The following is an 18,747-nucleotide window of genomic DNA, read 5'->3' on the forward strand; positions in this document are numbered from 1 at the left end:
ACATAATGCACCTTTAAAAAAAGGTTTTTTTTACTTTGGATTGGTTTCTTTAAATAAATAAAAAATTATATTTGGCATTTGAGGCTTAATGCTATAGAAAAAAAACAACAACAAAAAAAAAAACCTTCAGGAAGAGTGTTTTCAGCTTGTATTTTGATATAACAAAATGGCATGGCATGCATAAAGCTATTCAAAACATCATTCAATGTAAATTATGATAATCGTAGTTAATAATCGCAATTACAATTTCAAGGGAATAATCGACAATTATAATTTGTCATAATCGTGCAGCCCTACAATGAACCATAATATAATAAATGGCTTCAAGTTCAGAACGACAATGTACAGCAGGAGTGTAAAAGACATCCTCATAAATCAAGGATCATTGTCATAACCCTTATCATAAAACTGATTTTAAACAAAGAAAGAAATACCTTGTGTTCTCACTCCAAAAGGAGGCGGGTAAATGCTGATCTTTGATAGCCGCTTAAAATTCGGATCAAGGAACATGGGAGCTGCTTTTAAAAACCTAAAAGAACAAATAAAAGAGAGAGAGAGAGAAAACAAGTTAAAACAAGCACGAGTCTCACACTAATCACTCCACAGCCCACATGAGAAAAGGGGTGCGATGCCGATAACCGGTGGAATATTTGATAGGATTATGCGGCTCGCATAACCCATAATCCACTGGCTACCAGTGTGTTTATCAGTTCGTAAGAGATGAGCCCTGGAATGTCTGAAGAAGTCCAGCCTAAACTTGACCTTTTCTCAAAACAAGCAGAGACTTATAAGGAGCTGAGCTCGCCAAGATACTCATCATCTACAGACGCTAAACTACAGTCAAGATACACTTCTGAAAAAGTAGTTAAAGGGCACCTATTATGCAAAATTCACTTTTACATGGTGTTTGAACATAAATGCGTGTTGGCAGTGTGTGTACACAACCACCCTATAATGATAAAAATCCACCCAGTGCTTTTTTTTAAATCTCCATAAATCATAAGCACTGTCTCAGAACAAGCCGTTCTCAGATTCGGGGCAATGTGACGTCACTTTGCACAGGCCCCGCCCACGACTGTTGATTGACACTGCAGTTTGAGCATAGACCCGCCCTGAGTGAGCTGGACACAGTCCGCCAGTGTTTCGATGCCGGAGCAGCTATAGACAAGAATGCCTCCTAAGCGATTGAGGTGTTTTGTAAGAATGAACATAGCAGTCTTCATTTACTCCGGTTGTTACTCGAGGATGGATCTGTACTGTTTGTGATCAAGCTTACACTCTCCGGAGCGACAGGCCTAACGTGACTGACCACGGCAGAAATGAAGTGCGAGCGCGCTCTTTATGACAGCTCATCGAGTCTTTTACGGATATAAAGTTTACCAGTTTATTTAGCACCCACTGAAAAGATGTGTATATTTGTTTACTGTTAGTTGTAACGAGTGTTTTGTGTACTTCGCTGTGTGTATGTTCCATGATAATGAAAGGGAGAGAGAGAGAGTTTATGGATAAGACTTTAATGCGCACTGTTTATTCAGCTCTTACAGTGATTATCTGGAGTAAAACTGACGCTTTATCTTTTGTGTGATGTACAATAAACTTCATTGAACTCATCAGTATATTTTAGTCATCATTCGGACGGGGTCCGCTACAGCAGGCTTGTATTAATAGTGGATAAAAGCAGATGACAAATAAGTTATATCCGTAATTAAACTAAACTATATCTCGAGGCTCCGCCCCCTGGGCTGCCAGCAGCAGCTCATTTGCATTTAAAGGGATACACACTAAAACGGTGCGTTTTTCTGAGCCCCAAAAAATGACAATTTAAACATGCTGTAAAAAAATATCTGTTTGAGCTAAAACTTCACATACACACTCTGGAGACATCAGAGACTTATTTTACATCTTGTGAAAAGGGGCATAATAGGTGCCCTTTAACTACACAATATACAGGTTATTTAAGCAATATTACAGTTTCCTAATACATACAAAATATTAGAAGAGAATATATAATATATAAGAAAAACTGCATCATGAGACCAACAACAGGTCAAAAATAATTGGCTTTATTGTTCTGCGCTGTGTAGAACCAACACCTACAATCATTTATACAGCTAATCTCGCTTTCCAGACACAAACACCACCTGGCAAAGCTGTATTTCATGGAGAAACGCCCTGATTTTGGTCAACATCGTCCACCTGATACAACTATCCACAGCCCAAACTACGCTGAACATTTCACTGGCTGACAAAACAGCACCTGAACACGTCCTTCACGTCATTCACAGCTGCCCGACCCCTGGTGTAATGTGCTAATGACACAGGTGGTGCGCTGTTCTCCAGTTCCCATGACCACAATACTCTGCGCTTCTTCACATCCCAGCCGCCTAAGTGAAGGTGACACACACTCCCGCTGTTTCTCACCGGCTCCAACTTCCAAAAGCATACGACGCTTGTGAGAAAAGTTAGTGAACCGACCCTTCATGAGTATCAGGATTACCGCATACAAGACGCCTAAACCATTCATGCCATAATAAAGGCCAGATTTCAGATTATTTTATTTAGTGCCATGTCAGCATTCAAAGCTATTTTCATGGTAAAAATTTAATTACAAAATACAAATGTCATATAAATACAATAAAAACCAAACAAACAAAAACAGCAAGTCATATTATACAAGATTTTTAAATTAACATATGATAAAAAAAAAAAAAAAACTTTTCAGGTATAATCTTACTAAATAAGTGAGGTAACTTCATAAAAGAGCATTTTTCTTGTATTAAGTCCAGGACAATCTAATAAAATATGTTTAACAGATAAGGGAATCTTACAACACATGCATAAAGTTGGTCTAGTTTAGTCTGTGTGCTTAAGTTAAGTCAAGTCTGTGTGCTTAGACTTAAGCACAAGTCTAGTTTTAAGAGTGATAAAAAGTCTGTTTGTAATTTCAGGGTGAGTTTCATATAGCTTATTATTCTTGCACATATTCCACTCTTCTTTTTTAAGGGCCATATTTTCACAGAACCAATGTTGAAAATGAAGGTTTCAGCAGGTGTTTCAACTTCTTCAAATGTAGGTTTGACCTGCTCACAACATACAACAAAGCGGACACAGAGTGTGTTTCTTCAGGGCTTGACTTTACTTTTTTCCTCCCAAGTTGAAAACTTCAGGAGCGCAATGAAAATGTATCAAATAATGTGTTTGTCCTTAAAGGGATACAAGGAGACATTTACAAGCAAAATATTTCTATCCAAATATATTTTTTGAGGAATATAGAAACTTTAATAAAATGATTATTGTGCCGATACTAGTCAAATCTACTTGTTGAATGTGTTAAATAATGCCATCTTTCCCTCCAGTGACTTGCAGGACTTTTATTTATAAACAAGCTTGAGATTCACATGGACTCTTATTTTGAAATGTCTATGCTTTATTATTGCATGCTGCTCATTCCAAAAGATGATGGAAATAAAATATGTACTCTTACAACCAAAATGTTGTAAAATTGTCCAACATTTGTATGTAGAACATGCAACAAGTGCTATTTTTCTACTTTGAAATATGCACTACTCATATTATTTAGGATAAAATCATACTTTTGAAGTTTAATAATCACATTAAGCCATATCGCAATTCCTGTTTGTCCATCTCCAAATTTAAGACCTCTTAAAATTATCATCAAAGGGTTGGTATAATGCCCTTTTCACAAGATGTAAAATAAGTCTTTGATGTCCCCAGAGTGTGTATGTGAAGTTTTAGCTCAAAATACCCCACAGATATTTTATATAGCATGTTAAAGTTGGCACTTTTTGAGGGTGAGCAAAAACGCACTGTTTTGTGTCTGTTCCTTTAAATGCAAATGAGCTGCTGCTCCCGGCACAGAGGGCGGAGCTACAACAGCTTGCACTCACACACACATGCACTGAAAATTTCAAAAACTTTTAGCATTTTATGTTCAAACCGGAGTCAGACAATGATGGAGAGACTCAAGAAGAAGTGACAACATGTAGAAGCAACAGGACATTTCTGAATGGTTAGTTGGTGAATTTATGTAGCTTATGTGTAGTTATCTTCTAGTCACTGATTAGCATATTCTGTCTTGATAATCAATAAATCGTGTTCAGGGGGCGGGGTTTATGTAAATTCTAGGGTTGGTGATGTCACTAACCCGGGAGGAATGTGGTGTAGTCTCTACCAGCCGTTTGTTGTAGTCCTTAAAAAGCAATTTCTATAAAAGAAAATATCTTCCTTTGCTTTGAACTTTGAGCGTTGTAACTTTGCAGATGTTGTTTATGCTCAAACAGCAACATTACACACTAACTAAAGTTAGAAAAGTGAAATCATAATCAACCACCCCTTTAAGATGTTTGCTATACCTTTAAAGATGATTAAAACTGGTAACACTATTTTAAGGTGACGTGGTGACACGTTAGTATATGTACTTACTATTCAACAGACCGGAGTCAATTACTCCGCTTATACTACGGTTACCACGCATCAAGACATTGTTCAGATATTGTTTTTCAAGACATTTGTCAGGCTTTTGTCCGTAAAACGCTCTTGTTTGTAAGGCCAATTTCTTAAGCATCTCATCCCACGCCTACGTTGCCAATTCATGCCAGCAGACTAATTACCCGAGTGTGTGCGTCTCTCAACAGTGTTCAACAGCGTCTCTACTAGTAGCAAAGCTGTTTGCAGTTAACACCTCACTAGTGAGAAATGTGACCCTGGATCATACACTAGTCATAAGTCGCAAATACATTGTATGGGTCAAAATTATGCTAAAAATCATTAGGATATGAAGTAAAGATCATGTTCAATGAAGATATTTAGTAAATTTCCTACCATAAATAAATAAAACATTTATTTTTGAGAGTGAATGCAGCACAATCGCGAACATAAATGAACAACTTTAAAGGCGATTTTCTCAATGTTTCGATTTTTTTGCACCTCAGATTCCAGATTTTCAAATAGTTGTATCTCGGACAATATTGTCATATCCTAACAAACTATACATCAATGGAAAGCATATTTATTCAGCGTTGTATAAATCTCAGTTTAAAAAAATGTACCTATGTGACTGGTTTTGTGGTCCAGGGTCACAAATGTCAAGTAGCTTTATTATTTTTCTGATAAAATCATCAGAGCAGCCAGCGCTGACAACACATTTCTGTGTGAGTGTGTGTCCGTACTGTATGAGCAGGAGAGGGAGAGTATATAATAAAAAATGTAATTTTGTCACAAAAAATATTAAATAAATAATTTGCCGTTTTTATCCTATTGTGCGTATATGCGTTTTCATGACCTCAACCAGGAACCAGAAAACAAATAATGTCAATTCAGACTCCGCAGAACCAGCAGAAGACGTTTCCTTTCTGGTTCTGACACTCAGTTCTTATGCTCTCAAATTCAGCCTCAAAGGAGTGAAGAGTCCTGGAAGGATTCTGATGATCCATAAACTGTGGTTTATATTAATCTCAGAGGTTCTTGCGGCAAACCGAAACCTTTGCGTGTCAGTCGTGTGAATCAGAAGCGCAGCTCTCTCACGCACTGGGAGCCCAGAGGAGCACAGCACACCCAAAAAAAGATCCTGATGCTAGTGATGCGCTCTGTGGAGTGAAATATGCCTTAAATCAACACATAAAGAGCATTCACTGTGGGGAATCTTCTCAAACACTCAATTATTTAAAAGGGAAAGAAATATTTCATTTATGCCACTCTGAGCTCCTCTCAAGAGCATTGCATGGCAAAACATCCTCACTGTGTAATGGGTTTAAAACAAACTACACAACACAAATACAGTAATGCTTATAAAAAGAAAGGACAAGTATTACACACACACACAAAAAAAAACTGTGATAAGTGTCTTTCTTTGTTCTCACTCCTGAAAACCATTGTATAGCTGGTTACCAGTATAAGAATGGTTTTGGCCTCTTTCAAGATGATTTCATGGTTTACCTGCACCAATAACCAGTAACTGACTAGCATTGCCAGTGCAGAACCAATAAAGAAATCTTGCAATTTCTCAGAAAGGTCAACATGAAATCAAATGGACTCTTTTTACTTTCATGTTCCAGAACTTAATGTCAAATTTATTCATCTAAGTCTAAACCATGTTGTTAATAGCAGAAGAACGAGGTGCGTGTCCGCATGCGCATTTATAATAATTTAATATAATATCTGATATTGTGAACTTCCTGTTTTTCACAATGTATGGTGAGATCAGCTTACTTTGGATAGATTAATGTCATCTTGGCCTCTGTATAACCCGGTTTACACTCTCCTTTACTGAGGTTACCGTATTTATACTGCAGCTCCAGGGGCCTGTGAACCAACGACAGAAGAACAACTTGAATGCAAAGGACAAGATAAGAGGATAAAAACAGCAAATCCTTGAACCTTTATGATCAGGCATATGGTGGCCCCAAAAATATTTGGACCGCTCTGTCACTCTTAAAATGTGAAAATCATTGCATAACCAAATGTCACAGGAAGTGGCAATCGCAACGAAATGTTGCACATGTAGTGGATGTATGAGCTCAGTTCTTCACAAGCTCACACAGAGGTTTTTGCACAGTGAACATGTGCAGTTCATCACATTTACTATGAACGTGCATCACCTCACACCTCTAACGGTTCACAACCAGTGTCACAATACTATGAGTCTTCATTTTCAACACTACAATCTTTTGCCACTTTAAATCTAACAAACTTTCTTTTGTGAATTGAGCTTGTGCCGTCTTTAATCACAATAAATGCATGACTTAAGTGTCCAAATATTTGTGTGGCCATCAAAATATCCAAAGTGACAGGAGGGTTGTATTTCCCAACAAGTACTATTCAAAAGTTTAGGGCCTCACGATTTAAAAAAAAAAAAAATGTAAAGAAATGAATGTTCTTATTCAGCAAGGGTGCATTACATTGATCAAAAGTGACAGTAAATACTTTCTATTCATTAAAGAATCCTGATCATGGTTTAATCAGCACAACGTTTAAATCATTATATTATAATGATTTCTGAAGGACCATGTGACACTGAAGACTGGAGGAATGATGCTGAAAAATTAAAAAGTCATTTTAAATTTTAATAATACTATACAATAGTAATGTTTTTACTGTATTTTTGATCAAATAAATGCTGATTTTACCGCCAAAAAACATTACAAATCTTAAACTCAAACTTTTTAAACAGTAGTGTAAAAAAACTTAACTGGTACTAGTTATCAAAACCACATAATTCTGTGAAATCTAAAATATGCGCAATACAGATTTAGCTCCATAGATGGTTGGAAGTTAAATGAACATAACATTTAATTCCTAGAAAAATCAGGGGAATTAATTCAAAATGCTCCAGAGCATATTTATTTGAAGATAATGAACTTTCCTGGGAATGAATCAACTTCATATTGGTCATATTAACATCCATAAAACGAAACTCTCAGATGAATCTTCCTATATGCTTTGGGGTCTGGAGAGAAGGGGGATGTACAGCGATAAAGGCTGCCCGACGACATGACAACCTGTTTGAGGAGTCGTTTATTTTATATAAGCGCCAGTATAAACCCACTAATTCACAGGCCGGCAAATGGAAACTTTCTAGTAAGTTTACATCAATACTGAGAGTGCTGGACACATAAAGATGACCTGTTGACAGTGCCATTTACACAGGTGGGCGTTAATGGTAATAAGAGAGGTCGAGCCATGTTTTATTTCGGGTAAACGGACCTCCCATATAGATACAATCAGGACTGTTAAAGCAGACAAGGCTGGATGAGAGCCAAGACATCATTCTTTAAAAATGCTTTAGGGCGCCATTAATTATCCTTCCAAAGTAAAGCTCAAATAAACAACAGGCCAAGTTATTAAGAGAGACAAATTGCTGGACAGTACAGGCCAAAGTGAACTCAAACATACATGCATACTTTAAAGATCTGTTTCAAAACCTAGTGAGCAGTCTTGCCCTACATAGGCAGCTGACTTCTAAGGCAACATCCTAACTAACCGAAATGAAACGTTTTGGAAAACTCTATATAGACAACAATTCTGTGTCATACAAATAGCGCATCTTCAACTGTATGTTAAAACACACAGGCTTGTATTACTTGTCTTTACTTTGTAACCTGAACTCTGTAAATGATTATATGAAACATGTAAGCATCATATGTTATAGTTAGCACATTATAGTTACCACATGAGCATTTATTACTAATGAAGCACTTTTTTTCTGTTTAATAATCAATGAATTAATCAATCAAATTTATTTAATGAATCAACGCTCAAGTAAAAACTGAGTTGTAAATAAAGATTTAAATTGCAAAATCAATTATGTTTCTACTCCAGTTCGTTGTTGAAATATAAACATTAGAACTGTGGCTGTGATCAAAAAAAGATGCATAAAAATACATTTCATACAAATTTTGGCTTTTTGGTATTTAATGAATTATATGTAAAACCAATGGATTTTCTATTTGAGCAGACCTTCTGGGATTGCCTCAGCAAAATATGTGATGCTATTTTAAATAGCTCTTAATAACTTTTCTCGTTAGGAGTGTGCGTAGAAATGCTGCCTATGTAGAAAACTCACTCGGTTTTGGAACAGAACCTTACGCTCATGTAGAACCCACACACTCGATGCGTTACTTACAGTTTTCTGTCGAGCTTGGTAACGAATCCCTGCTTGTCGTACTCTAAAGAGAGAGAAATACAATAAATCAACAGTTTATAACCCTGCAAGAGAAAGGAGAGAGAGAGAGAGAGAGATGCAGCGTGTTAATGCCAATAGGAAGGGACGGAAATATTTTGACAAATTAATCTCTGTTGTTAAGGAAAGAGAGAGATTAGTCTTGTAGTTAAACAGAAAGAAATGTGAGAAATGTGTCTGCTTTCTCTGTATAGACCAACATAGGCGGTACGTTTTTGACAGTAGCACAAAAAACAATATTAACACAAGATTTAATATGTATCTTCAGCTAAACTGCATAAGCTATCTGCATTTACTCTGAATAGCTAGGAAGCAAAAGCGTAAATGCAAACACTGCAGAGCACATTTGTTTGCACAATGCAAGTATGCATAGCATTTTAGCCTTAGTAGAGCAATAGTTTTGAAAGAATCTTGATTAGATAGCTGGTTAAAGTCAATGTGTTTCTTTATAGAATTTGGACTTTTCATTTCTTACTACATACTTATGCTGCCTTCATGTGCTATGCAAAAGATGATATTTTCCACTTGTGAACTGGTATTTACCAGTGTGTTGTGTTCAAGTGCTTTTGTTGTCATTACCCACAAGGTCTGTGTCAGTAGAGTATCTTTTTTATCTTTACAAAAAAACTAAACAAAACAAAAAAAACGTAAATGTGGTGCTATTCTGATTATTAGAACATAATTAATAATAAAAAAAAAATAAAACGACATAAAATGATTAAATATGAACCAAGGAAATTGCAGCGAAGTTGAAAATTGAGCGTTAATGCTTTATATTATAATTGTTAATGACACAACATTGTATAGGCTACAAAAACTATCCGCTAACAGTATTCACGACTCTTGCGTTGCTCTCCGCCATTTTGAAAAGGTCAAAGGTTATCGCATCTCGGCAACTCGTGCATCAAAATATTCTACGAGCTGCCCAGTGGAAAATACCACATGAGGGGGTGTTCATGTGCATTTTCCACGTCGGCTTTTGGTATTTACCATAATTACCATAGCACGTGAAGGCACCATTAGTACAAAATTAATGAAGGAAAGCCTTGTTTTACCCTCCAAGTAGCCATTCCTATAAGTGTGTGATGTCACATAACAACTGAATTAAGTATCTACACCAGGAATGTGCACTTGCAAAGCATTGGTCAAACATTTGCGTACTTGCATTAAGTATGTTTCTGGCCAAACACTTTATAAACTTTAAAGGGGACCTATTATGCAAAATTCACTTTTGCATGGTGTTTGAACAGATTTATGTCGCCACTCGCCAGTGTGTGTTCACAACCACCCTATAATGGTAAAAATACGACCACTCCTTTTGTTATATGTGACCCTGGACCACAAAACCAGTCACATGTCGCACGGGTATATTTGTGGCAATAGCCAACAATACATTGTATGGGTCAAAATGATCGATTTTTCACCATAACCACCGTAACCAGCAGCAGCTCATTTGCATTTAAAGGGATAGTTCACCCAAAAATAAAAAATTGTGTCATCATGTAATCACCCAGCAGTGGTGGGGCACCACTGACTTCCTTTTTTTCCTTCTATGTAAGTCAGTGAGGAACAGAAATTTACCCATATTCTTCCAAATATCTTCTTTTGTGTTGAACAGAAAACGAAATTTGTACAGCTTTGGAACAACATGAAAGTGAGTAAATGACAATTTTCATTTTTGAGTGAACTAATCCTTTAAAGAGACACACACAAAAACAGCATGTTTTTGCTTCCACCCAAAAAGGGGCATTTTGAGCATGGTGTAATAAACGATCTGTGGGGTATTTTGAGCTGAAACTTCACAGACACATTCTGGGAATAGCTAAGACTTCAATAGAGGCATAATAGATCCCATTTAAATGAAACTACGTACTGTCAGACAATCATTAAAAAGACATGAAATATTGATTGGAGCTGGAATTTGTGTGAGAATAAAAAGAGTATTTTCATATTTCATAACAGAACAACAAGTATGACATGCAATCAGAACTAAAAAACATCTTTATTAACTTGCGTAAGCAGATAAATGAAAAAAAGATTAAAAATCATGTTTATAAAGTCATATTTGTAAAGGTCTGACTGCCATCAAGCACAAGATCAAGTGCTGCAGACAAGCAACATTATAGTTCACTGAACCCAGTAATAATGTTTCATAACCCATGAAGAACAGTGACGTGACGTCATCATGTTGAGAGTTCAAAACAGAAGGATATTACAGAGATTTGTTACTTTCCAACAAACGGAAACCCTGAAAATAAAAACAAGTCAAGGCCATTTTTGATAAAATAACCTTAGAAAGAAAGAGTGAAAGCAGAGCTCAGGGTTTCTGGGACAGGTGAATGCACATGATGCTCGTCTGGCCGCTGCATCAGCGATAGCAGAGGTGTTGCATTACGCCAGTCTCACACTGCGCGCGTTAGCAAAGCGTAAGCAGCGCGTAGCAGAAGCAGCTGTGCCAAGATCCTTTCTCACGCTGAATTAAAGTGACAATGCATTGATCATGAGCAAAATACACCGCAGTTTTACCCAAAAAGCACATTGATGATATCCACTGTGTTTTAAACAGTCAATCAAATGACCTTCAGCAATTTAAAAAGAAAACAAATGTAATTATTAGTGCTGGGTAACAATTAATCGCGATTAATCGCATCCAAAATAAAAGTTTGTGTTTACATAATATATGTGTATGCACTGTGTATAATTATTTTGTATATATAAATACACACATATGCATGTATTTATTTAAGAAATATTTGCATGTATATAATGAATGTATATTTATACATAATTTATATTATATATAAATATTTTATATATTAATAACACATTTTTCTTAAATATGTACATGCATGTGTGTATTTATATATACAAAATAATTATACATAGTACACACACATAATGTAAACACACACACACACATACATACATACATACATATACATTATATATATATATATATATATATATACACACATATACACATACATATATATATATATATATATATATACAGTGAGGAAAATAAGTATTTGAACACCCTGCTATTTTGCAAGTTCTCCCACTTGGAAATCATGGAGGGGTCTGAAATTGTCATCGTAGGTGCATGTCCACTGTGAGAGACATAATCTAAAAAAAAAAAATCCAGAAATCACAATATATGATTTTTTAACTATTTATTTGTATGATACAGCTGCAAATAAGTATTTGAACACCTGTCTATCAGCTAGAATTCTGACCCTCAAAGACCTGTTAGTCTGCCTTTAAAATGTCCACCTCCACTCCATTTATTATCCTAAATTAGATGCACCTGTTTGAGGTCGTTAGCTGCATAAAGACACCTGTCCACCCCATACAATCAGTAAGAATCCAACTACTAACATGGCCAAGACCAAAGAGCTGGCCAAAGACACTAGAGACAAAATTGTACACCTCCACAAGGCTGGAAAGGGCTACGGGGAAATTGCCAAGCAGCTTGGTGAAAAAAGGTCCACTGTTGGAGCAATCATTAGAAAATGGAAGAAGCTAAACATGACTGTCAATCTCCCTCGGACTGGGGCTCCATGCAAGATCTCACCTCGTGGGGTCTCAATGATCCTAAGAAAGGTGAGAAATCAGCCCAGAACTACACGGGAGGAGCTGGTCAATGACCTGAAAAGAGCTGGGACCACCGTTTCCAAGGTTACTGTTGGTAATACACTAAGACGTCATGGTTTGGAATCATGCATGGCACGGAAGGTTCCCCTGCTTAAACCAGCACATGTCAAGGCCCGTCTTAAGTTTGCCAATGACCATTTGGATGATCCAGAGGAGTCATGGGAGAAAGTCATGTGGTCAGATGAGACCAAAATAGAACTTTTTGGTCATAATTCCACTAAACGTGTTTGGAGGAAGAAGAATGATGAGTACCATCCCAAGAACACTATCCCTACTGTGAAGCATGGGGGTGGTAGCATCATGCTTTGGGGGTGTTTTTCTGCACATGGGACAGGGCGACTGCACTGTATTAAGGAGAGGATGACTGGGGCCATGTATTGCGAGATTTTGGGGAACAACCTCCTTCCCTCAGTTAGAGCATTGAAGATGGGTCGAGGCTGGGTCTTCCAACATGACAATGACCCGAAGCACACAGCCAGGATAACCAAGGAGTGGCTCTGTAAGAAGCATATCAAGGTTCTGGCGTGGCCTAGCCAGTCTCCAGACCTAAACCCAATAGAGAATCTTTGGAGGGAGCTCAAACTCCGTGTTTCTCAGCGACAGCCCAGAAACCTGACTGATCTAGAGAAGATCTGTGTGGAGGAGTGGGCCAAAATCCCTCCTGCAGTGTGTGCAAACCTGGTGAAAAACTACAGGAAACGTTTGACCTCTGTAATTGCAAACAAAGGCTACTGTACCAAATATTAACATTGATTTTCTCAGGTGTTCAAATACTTATTTGCAGCTGTATCATACAAATAAATAGGTAAAAAATCATACATTGTGATTTCTGGATTTTTTTTTTTAGATTATGTCTCTCACAGTGGACATGCACCTCCGATGACAATTTCAGACCCCTCCATGATTTCTAAGTGGGAGAACTTGCAAAATAGCAGGGTGTTCAAATACTTATTTTCCTCACTGTATATATACATAAGAACAGATGTAATGCTGACTTCATGCTGACAATCATAAACAAAAGCACGTGGCGTCACAGGCGGTGGTCTTCAGAGTGCCCCTGAAAAGACGACAATAATGGACGACACTCGTCTCATCGTGGAGGTTGAGAAGCATAAAGTTATTTATGATCCACATAATGTGCTTTATAAAGACTTGCAGGCAAAGGGAAAAGCATGGATGGAGTTGCAGTGGCTCTTGGTGCCGATGGCAAGTCATTTAAAAGTGTTTTTGACAACCTTTCCCTGGCCCACGAGCGAACAACTCAACTCAATATAGGTAAATAGAATAGACAGATTAATATAGCACACACACAGTATAGACAACTATGATGTGCATGATTTTGTTGAATTTTTTACTTTTTTTTCGAGAATTTGCTCATATACAATACGTCTCTATTAAGAAGTTTGCTGTTTGTTATTACAGATATTTGAATTATCTTTAAGATGTTTATGATGGGTAATGTTTGTAAGTTAGAAGTGTATCAGATATTTCAACAATCTTGAGATATAAGTGCAGTGTGAAACCGCCGTTAGAGGTCGCAGGAGCAGCAAGTGTTAGTTCACAGCAGAAATCCACAAAGATCACAGTGCTTCTGTCAGCTACCTGACACCTGTTATCACTGCGTGTGTGTGTGTGTGTGTGTGTGTGTGTGTGTGTGTGTGTGTGTGTGTGTGTGTGTGTGTGTGTGTGTGTGTGTGTGTGTGTGTGTGTGTGTGTGTAGGAATAATCTTGGGCAGCTTAAGCTCTACTGACGGCATCTGTGACATGCTGACACATCTAATGGCTGTCTTTGAAAACGTGCAATAGGTGTATATTGTAAATGTTTATACCTGTATTACTGTGAACATATTAGTTTAAACACCAATAAAGTATTTGCAGGTCACAGATATAGTTTATAGACCTTATCTTATTGGAAACTTTGTTAATGATTTAATCATGATTTAGTCATTATCAGTAGGCTACACTTATCGTTATATTAATATTGATTATTATCGATTTTAATATGGGAAACATTGTAATAATGGTATTTACAATAGATATATGTTTAGTAGAAATCATAAAACATTGCAGTTCGATTACTTTTTTCAACAGGGTTTTTCACCAGTTCTTGATCTGGCAAAAAAAATATAGGCCTAAAAACAGAAAAATATAAATCTTTATTAACTTTATTATCATTAAGTCAGACAGAAGCACGACAGATGTCTTTGTATTGAATTAGCAGGGGGATTCTCCTCAAGTACTAGAAACGCAATGGAGAAGATTCATAATGTTGGGAGATTAAATCCTTTATTAAGTTTTGGACTAGGTTGCTTGAGAAAATAAGCAATTTTTCTCCAAAATATATAGTTATATACATATATAACATATACATATTATATATACACACACACATACATATATATATATATATATATATATATATATATATATATATATATATATATATATATATATATATATATATATATATATATATATATATATATATATATATATATATAGTTTTATATAAATGTTCGAAAGTTTGGAGTCAGTAAGATTTTTTTTAAAAGAAATGAATACTTTTATTCAGTAAGGATGCATTAAATTGATCAAATTACAGTAAAGAAATGTAATGTTACAAACTATTTCAATTCTAAATAAATGCGCATTCGTTGCACAACTTTCTATTAATCAAAGAATCCTAAAAAAAAAAAAGTATCAGTTTCCACAAAAATATGAAGCAGCACAGCCGTTTTCAACATTGATAATAATCCGAAATGTTTCTTGATAAAAAAATAAACTTGTAAAATATATTAAACTGGTAAATGGTTAAATAAATAATACAATATTACTTATAATACACTATATTTTGTTCAAATAAATACATAAGACTCTTACTTCTTTAAAAATCTTACTGACCCCAAACTACTGAACGCGTATGTGTATATAAAAATTAGGGCTGGGTAAAAAACTGGATTTCTCGATTTTAATCAATTCTTAATTTAGTCTGTTTTCAGTTGATAAATGAACAAAACATTTACAGCACCTCCCATCCAGTAAATCACAATAATCTTTGAGCTTTGTTTCTTTTGATATCAAACGAAAAGTCGCAGATTTTCAATTCTGTCAATTTTTTATGGAATTCAAATATTCCATTCCATTTAATTCAAATACCATTTTGGTGCTCTTTATTGTGGCGTGACAGATCGCTGTAGCACCTCAGTTCAAGAGAATAACGGCACGTGAACCGATCAACTCTTCCGCTTAAAGGGGTGGTTGATTATGATTTGACTTTTCTAACTTTAGTTAGTGTGTAATGTTGCTGTTTGAGCATAAACAACATCTGCAAAGTTACAACGCTCAAAGTTCAAAGCAAAGGGAGATATTTGCTTTTAAAGAAATCGCTTTTTAAGGACTACAACAAACGGCTGATAGGGACTACACAACATTCCTCACAGGTTAGTGACATCACCAACCCTAACATTTACATAAACCCCGCCCCCGGAACACGATTTATAGATTATCAAGACAGAATATGCTAATCAATGACTAGAAGATAACTACACATAAGCTACATAAATTCATCAACTAACCATTCAGAAAAGTTGTCTATGTTGTCACTTCTTCTCGAGTCTCTCCATCATTGTCTGACTCCAGTTTGAACATAAAAGGCTAAAAGTTTTTGAAATTTTCAGTGCATGTCTGTGTGTGAGGTAATCGAAGCTGCTAAGAAGGAGCTCTTGAAGCTCCGCCCTCTGTGCCGGGAGCAGCAGCTCATTTGCATTTAAAGGAACAGACACAAAACGGTGCGTTTTTGCTCACCCTCAAAAAGTGACAACTTTAACATGCTATATAAAAATATCTGTGGGGTATTTTGAGCTAAAACTTCACATACACACTCTGGGGACATCAGAGACTTATTTTACATCTTGTGAAAAGGGCATTTTACCACCCCTTTAACTACTTTATCAGAAAGTATGATGAAAGATACAGTGCGACTTGCCTAAATCGGTATCATGTCTCATGTAATCGGTCAATCACCGTTTCAACCGCCTAAAGATGTCAATAAAACAGCTTGTACAGAATGTCACGTAATGCCACATTTACCTCACAGAAGCCATTCAATGACCATAAATTAACATTTTTGCTAAATATATGCACCATATTACATTATTTTATTTTTAGTGTTCTTCAATGTAAGTTTGAATAGCCTAAATCCTGCAATTGTTTACATTTCAAAAAATGAATTGTAGTAGAAACATAATTATGTAATTATACATTATTATAACTTTATTAAACTTCCTGGTGTGTAATTTAAGTGTTTGCAAACAAATCAGTTAATTAACCTTCAATGTTATAGTAATGTACCAGCTGACTCCCTGTACAGTTTACAGCACTATTTGAGTTTTTTTTTTCCTTGAGAAAATATGATATATATCCAGATTAACTGATATCGAATCGAATCGTGAAAATTGTGTCAATACCCAGCCCTAATAAAAAAAAAAATATATATTTATATGTGCACACAAGCATAAAAAAAGTATGCACAAAGACCTTGTGACAACTAACCCCGGTCTTCATCATAATGCAATTATACACAGTAAACAGAATCTCCCAACATTAATGTAGGTAGGGTATGATATAGGATGAACCTCTACCTGAAACTACTACACGTCCCACGGAGTGTAAACTATCCAAAACAGCCTCTGAAACACAAGAGTGTCAGTTCAGCATACAGAAGGCATGTCATCATCATCACCTCAGATGCTTTTAGTGTCTCTGCAAACAGTTTTAACAGCGGCTCCCGGGCTCGAGTGATGACAGCAGATCTGAGCCATTAACATCTCACACACGGATTAGCAAATCAACCAATACACTGCAACTAAACCAAACAAACAGGCCTGCAAAGAGCACAATACAGTACAGGCTCATAGAAAAAATGCATTCATCTGTAAAGCAATCAGGTGCATGAATGAGAAATCCATCCAGCATTTGTAGTTCCTTGAAAAACTATGAAAATGCACAATGCATGCATTTAAAAAGTCACAAATGTATGAACCAGCTAATAAACCAATTTAGCCGACATATGGTTTATATAATGTATGATACATGACTTTAACAAGCCTCTGCTAAATACTTCAAATTTGTTTAGTAGACACACACATAAATTGTATATGTGTATCATATGCATTTCTATACATAAAAAAAGTAAGGTCAACAGTTGAAATGAGATGGATATGACAGCATGTGAACTTCTGCACTATGGGGACGTTGTGAAAACCTCATGAACCTCAAGAACGGCAAAGGACAAAGAAGCAGCTCAAATATAAAGAGGCTTTGATTTGACTATTATTCTAAAATATGGAAAATAGTAATAATCATAAATGTGTTCTGCAGGGTAGGTGATTGACAGACTACAAGAGAAGTGTTGGTAAACAGTTTTATCTGTTGGACTGATAAAATCTGATAAAACGGTTTGAAAGTTGCGCCAAACATCCAGAATAAAACAGCAAAGAACAAACTCTTTTCTGACATACAGTCAAGCGTTTCTGCCAGGAAGGAGGGAAGGAAGAAAATTCTCAGAAAAACACACCATATTCGGAGGAATGTGCAAAACACTGCAGCAACACTAGCAGAACCTGTGTGTGACTGTGAGCAGAGAAATGCTGATTTCCTGTTCTTGCACTTATAGACAAGTTACACGGTAAACAATATGGTAGCATTTTGTGGTTCAATTTTAGAGTTACGCAGCCTGGTTAAAGAGAAAATATCCTGAAGCTTTTGTCTGTTGTTTGAGCCAAAAAGCAAAACGCAACAGAATTACTAACAAATGCTGATCAATCTTAGTTAAAGAGATTATTCCCAGTTCCACTGTATGTTTAAACACAAAGGTTTTCATTACTTGCCATTACTTTGTTACCCGAACTCCACAAATGGTTATACAAAACATAAAATCAAAGTGCATTTATGCGGTAACACCTACATTAACTGGTTTTATATGTCAAAATATGATTTAATCAGCACCTACAACAGTCATTTTAATCTCTTTAATGTAATAACGTCATATTTTCACATATTTTTACTTATGCCGTTTAGTCAAACCAAGTGCTAGTCACACTTCCTGACTCGATAGTGTGAGAAAGTTATTTTTTTCTTCTTCCCTGTCAGAAAGATTGATAAGAGCCGATATGTATAGATAGCGTTTCTGGTTTTTCATTATCACAAACATATCTGCTATTTCATCTTGACCGATTCTCTTACATATATTTATTTATTTATAATATGTGAAAATATACACTAATATTCAAAAGTTTGGGGTAAGTAAGAGGTTTAGCCTGATGAATACTATTATTCAGCAAAAAATGCATTAAATTGATCAAAAGTGAAAACTTTTATAAAGTTACAAAAGATTT

The 18,747-nt window shown here is 36.0% G+C and overlaps 1 protein-coding gene across 6 annotated transcripts in view; it reads right to left on the minus strand.

Annotated features, from left to right (window-relative positions):
* st3gal3a (ST3 beta-galactoside alpha-2,3-sialyltransferase 3a) overlaps positions 1-18,747 on the minus strand; it is a 54,578-nt gene that overhangs the window by 25,804 nt on the left and 10,027 nt on the right. For 2 of the 6 annotated variants that reach the window (XM_079882921.1, XM_079882920.1), the window contains exons 3-6: positions 16,993-17,040; positions 8,642-8,684; positions 6,229-6,321; positions 435-529 (exon numbers count right to left, since the gene is read on the minus strand). In XM_079882921.1, the coding sequence (XP_079739047.1) occupies positions 435-529; positions 6,229-6,321; positions 8,642-8,684; positions 16,993-17,040 (279 nt within the window). The remainder of the gene's footprint in view (positions 1-434; positions 530-6,228; positions 6,322-8,641; positions 8,685-16,992; positions 17,041-18,747) is intronic. The other 4 variants (XM_079882923.1, XM_079882922.1, XM_079882924.1 and 1 more) reach the window with 3 other exon arrangements.

This window comes from Squalius cephalus (assembly GCF_949319135.1).
Source record: "Squalius cephalus genome assembly, chromosome: 10".
NCBI classification, from domain to species: Eukaryota; Metazoa; Chordata; class Actinopteri; order Cypriniformes; family Leuciscidae; genus Squalius; species Squalius cephalus.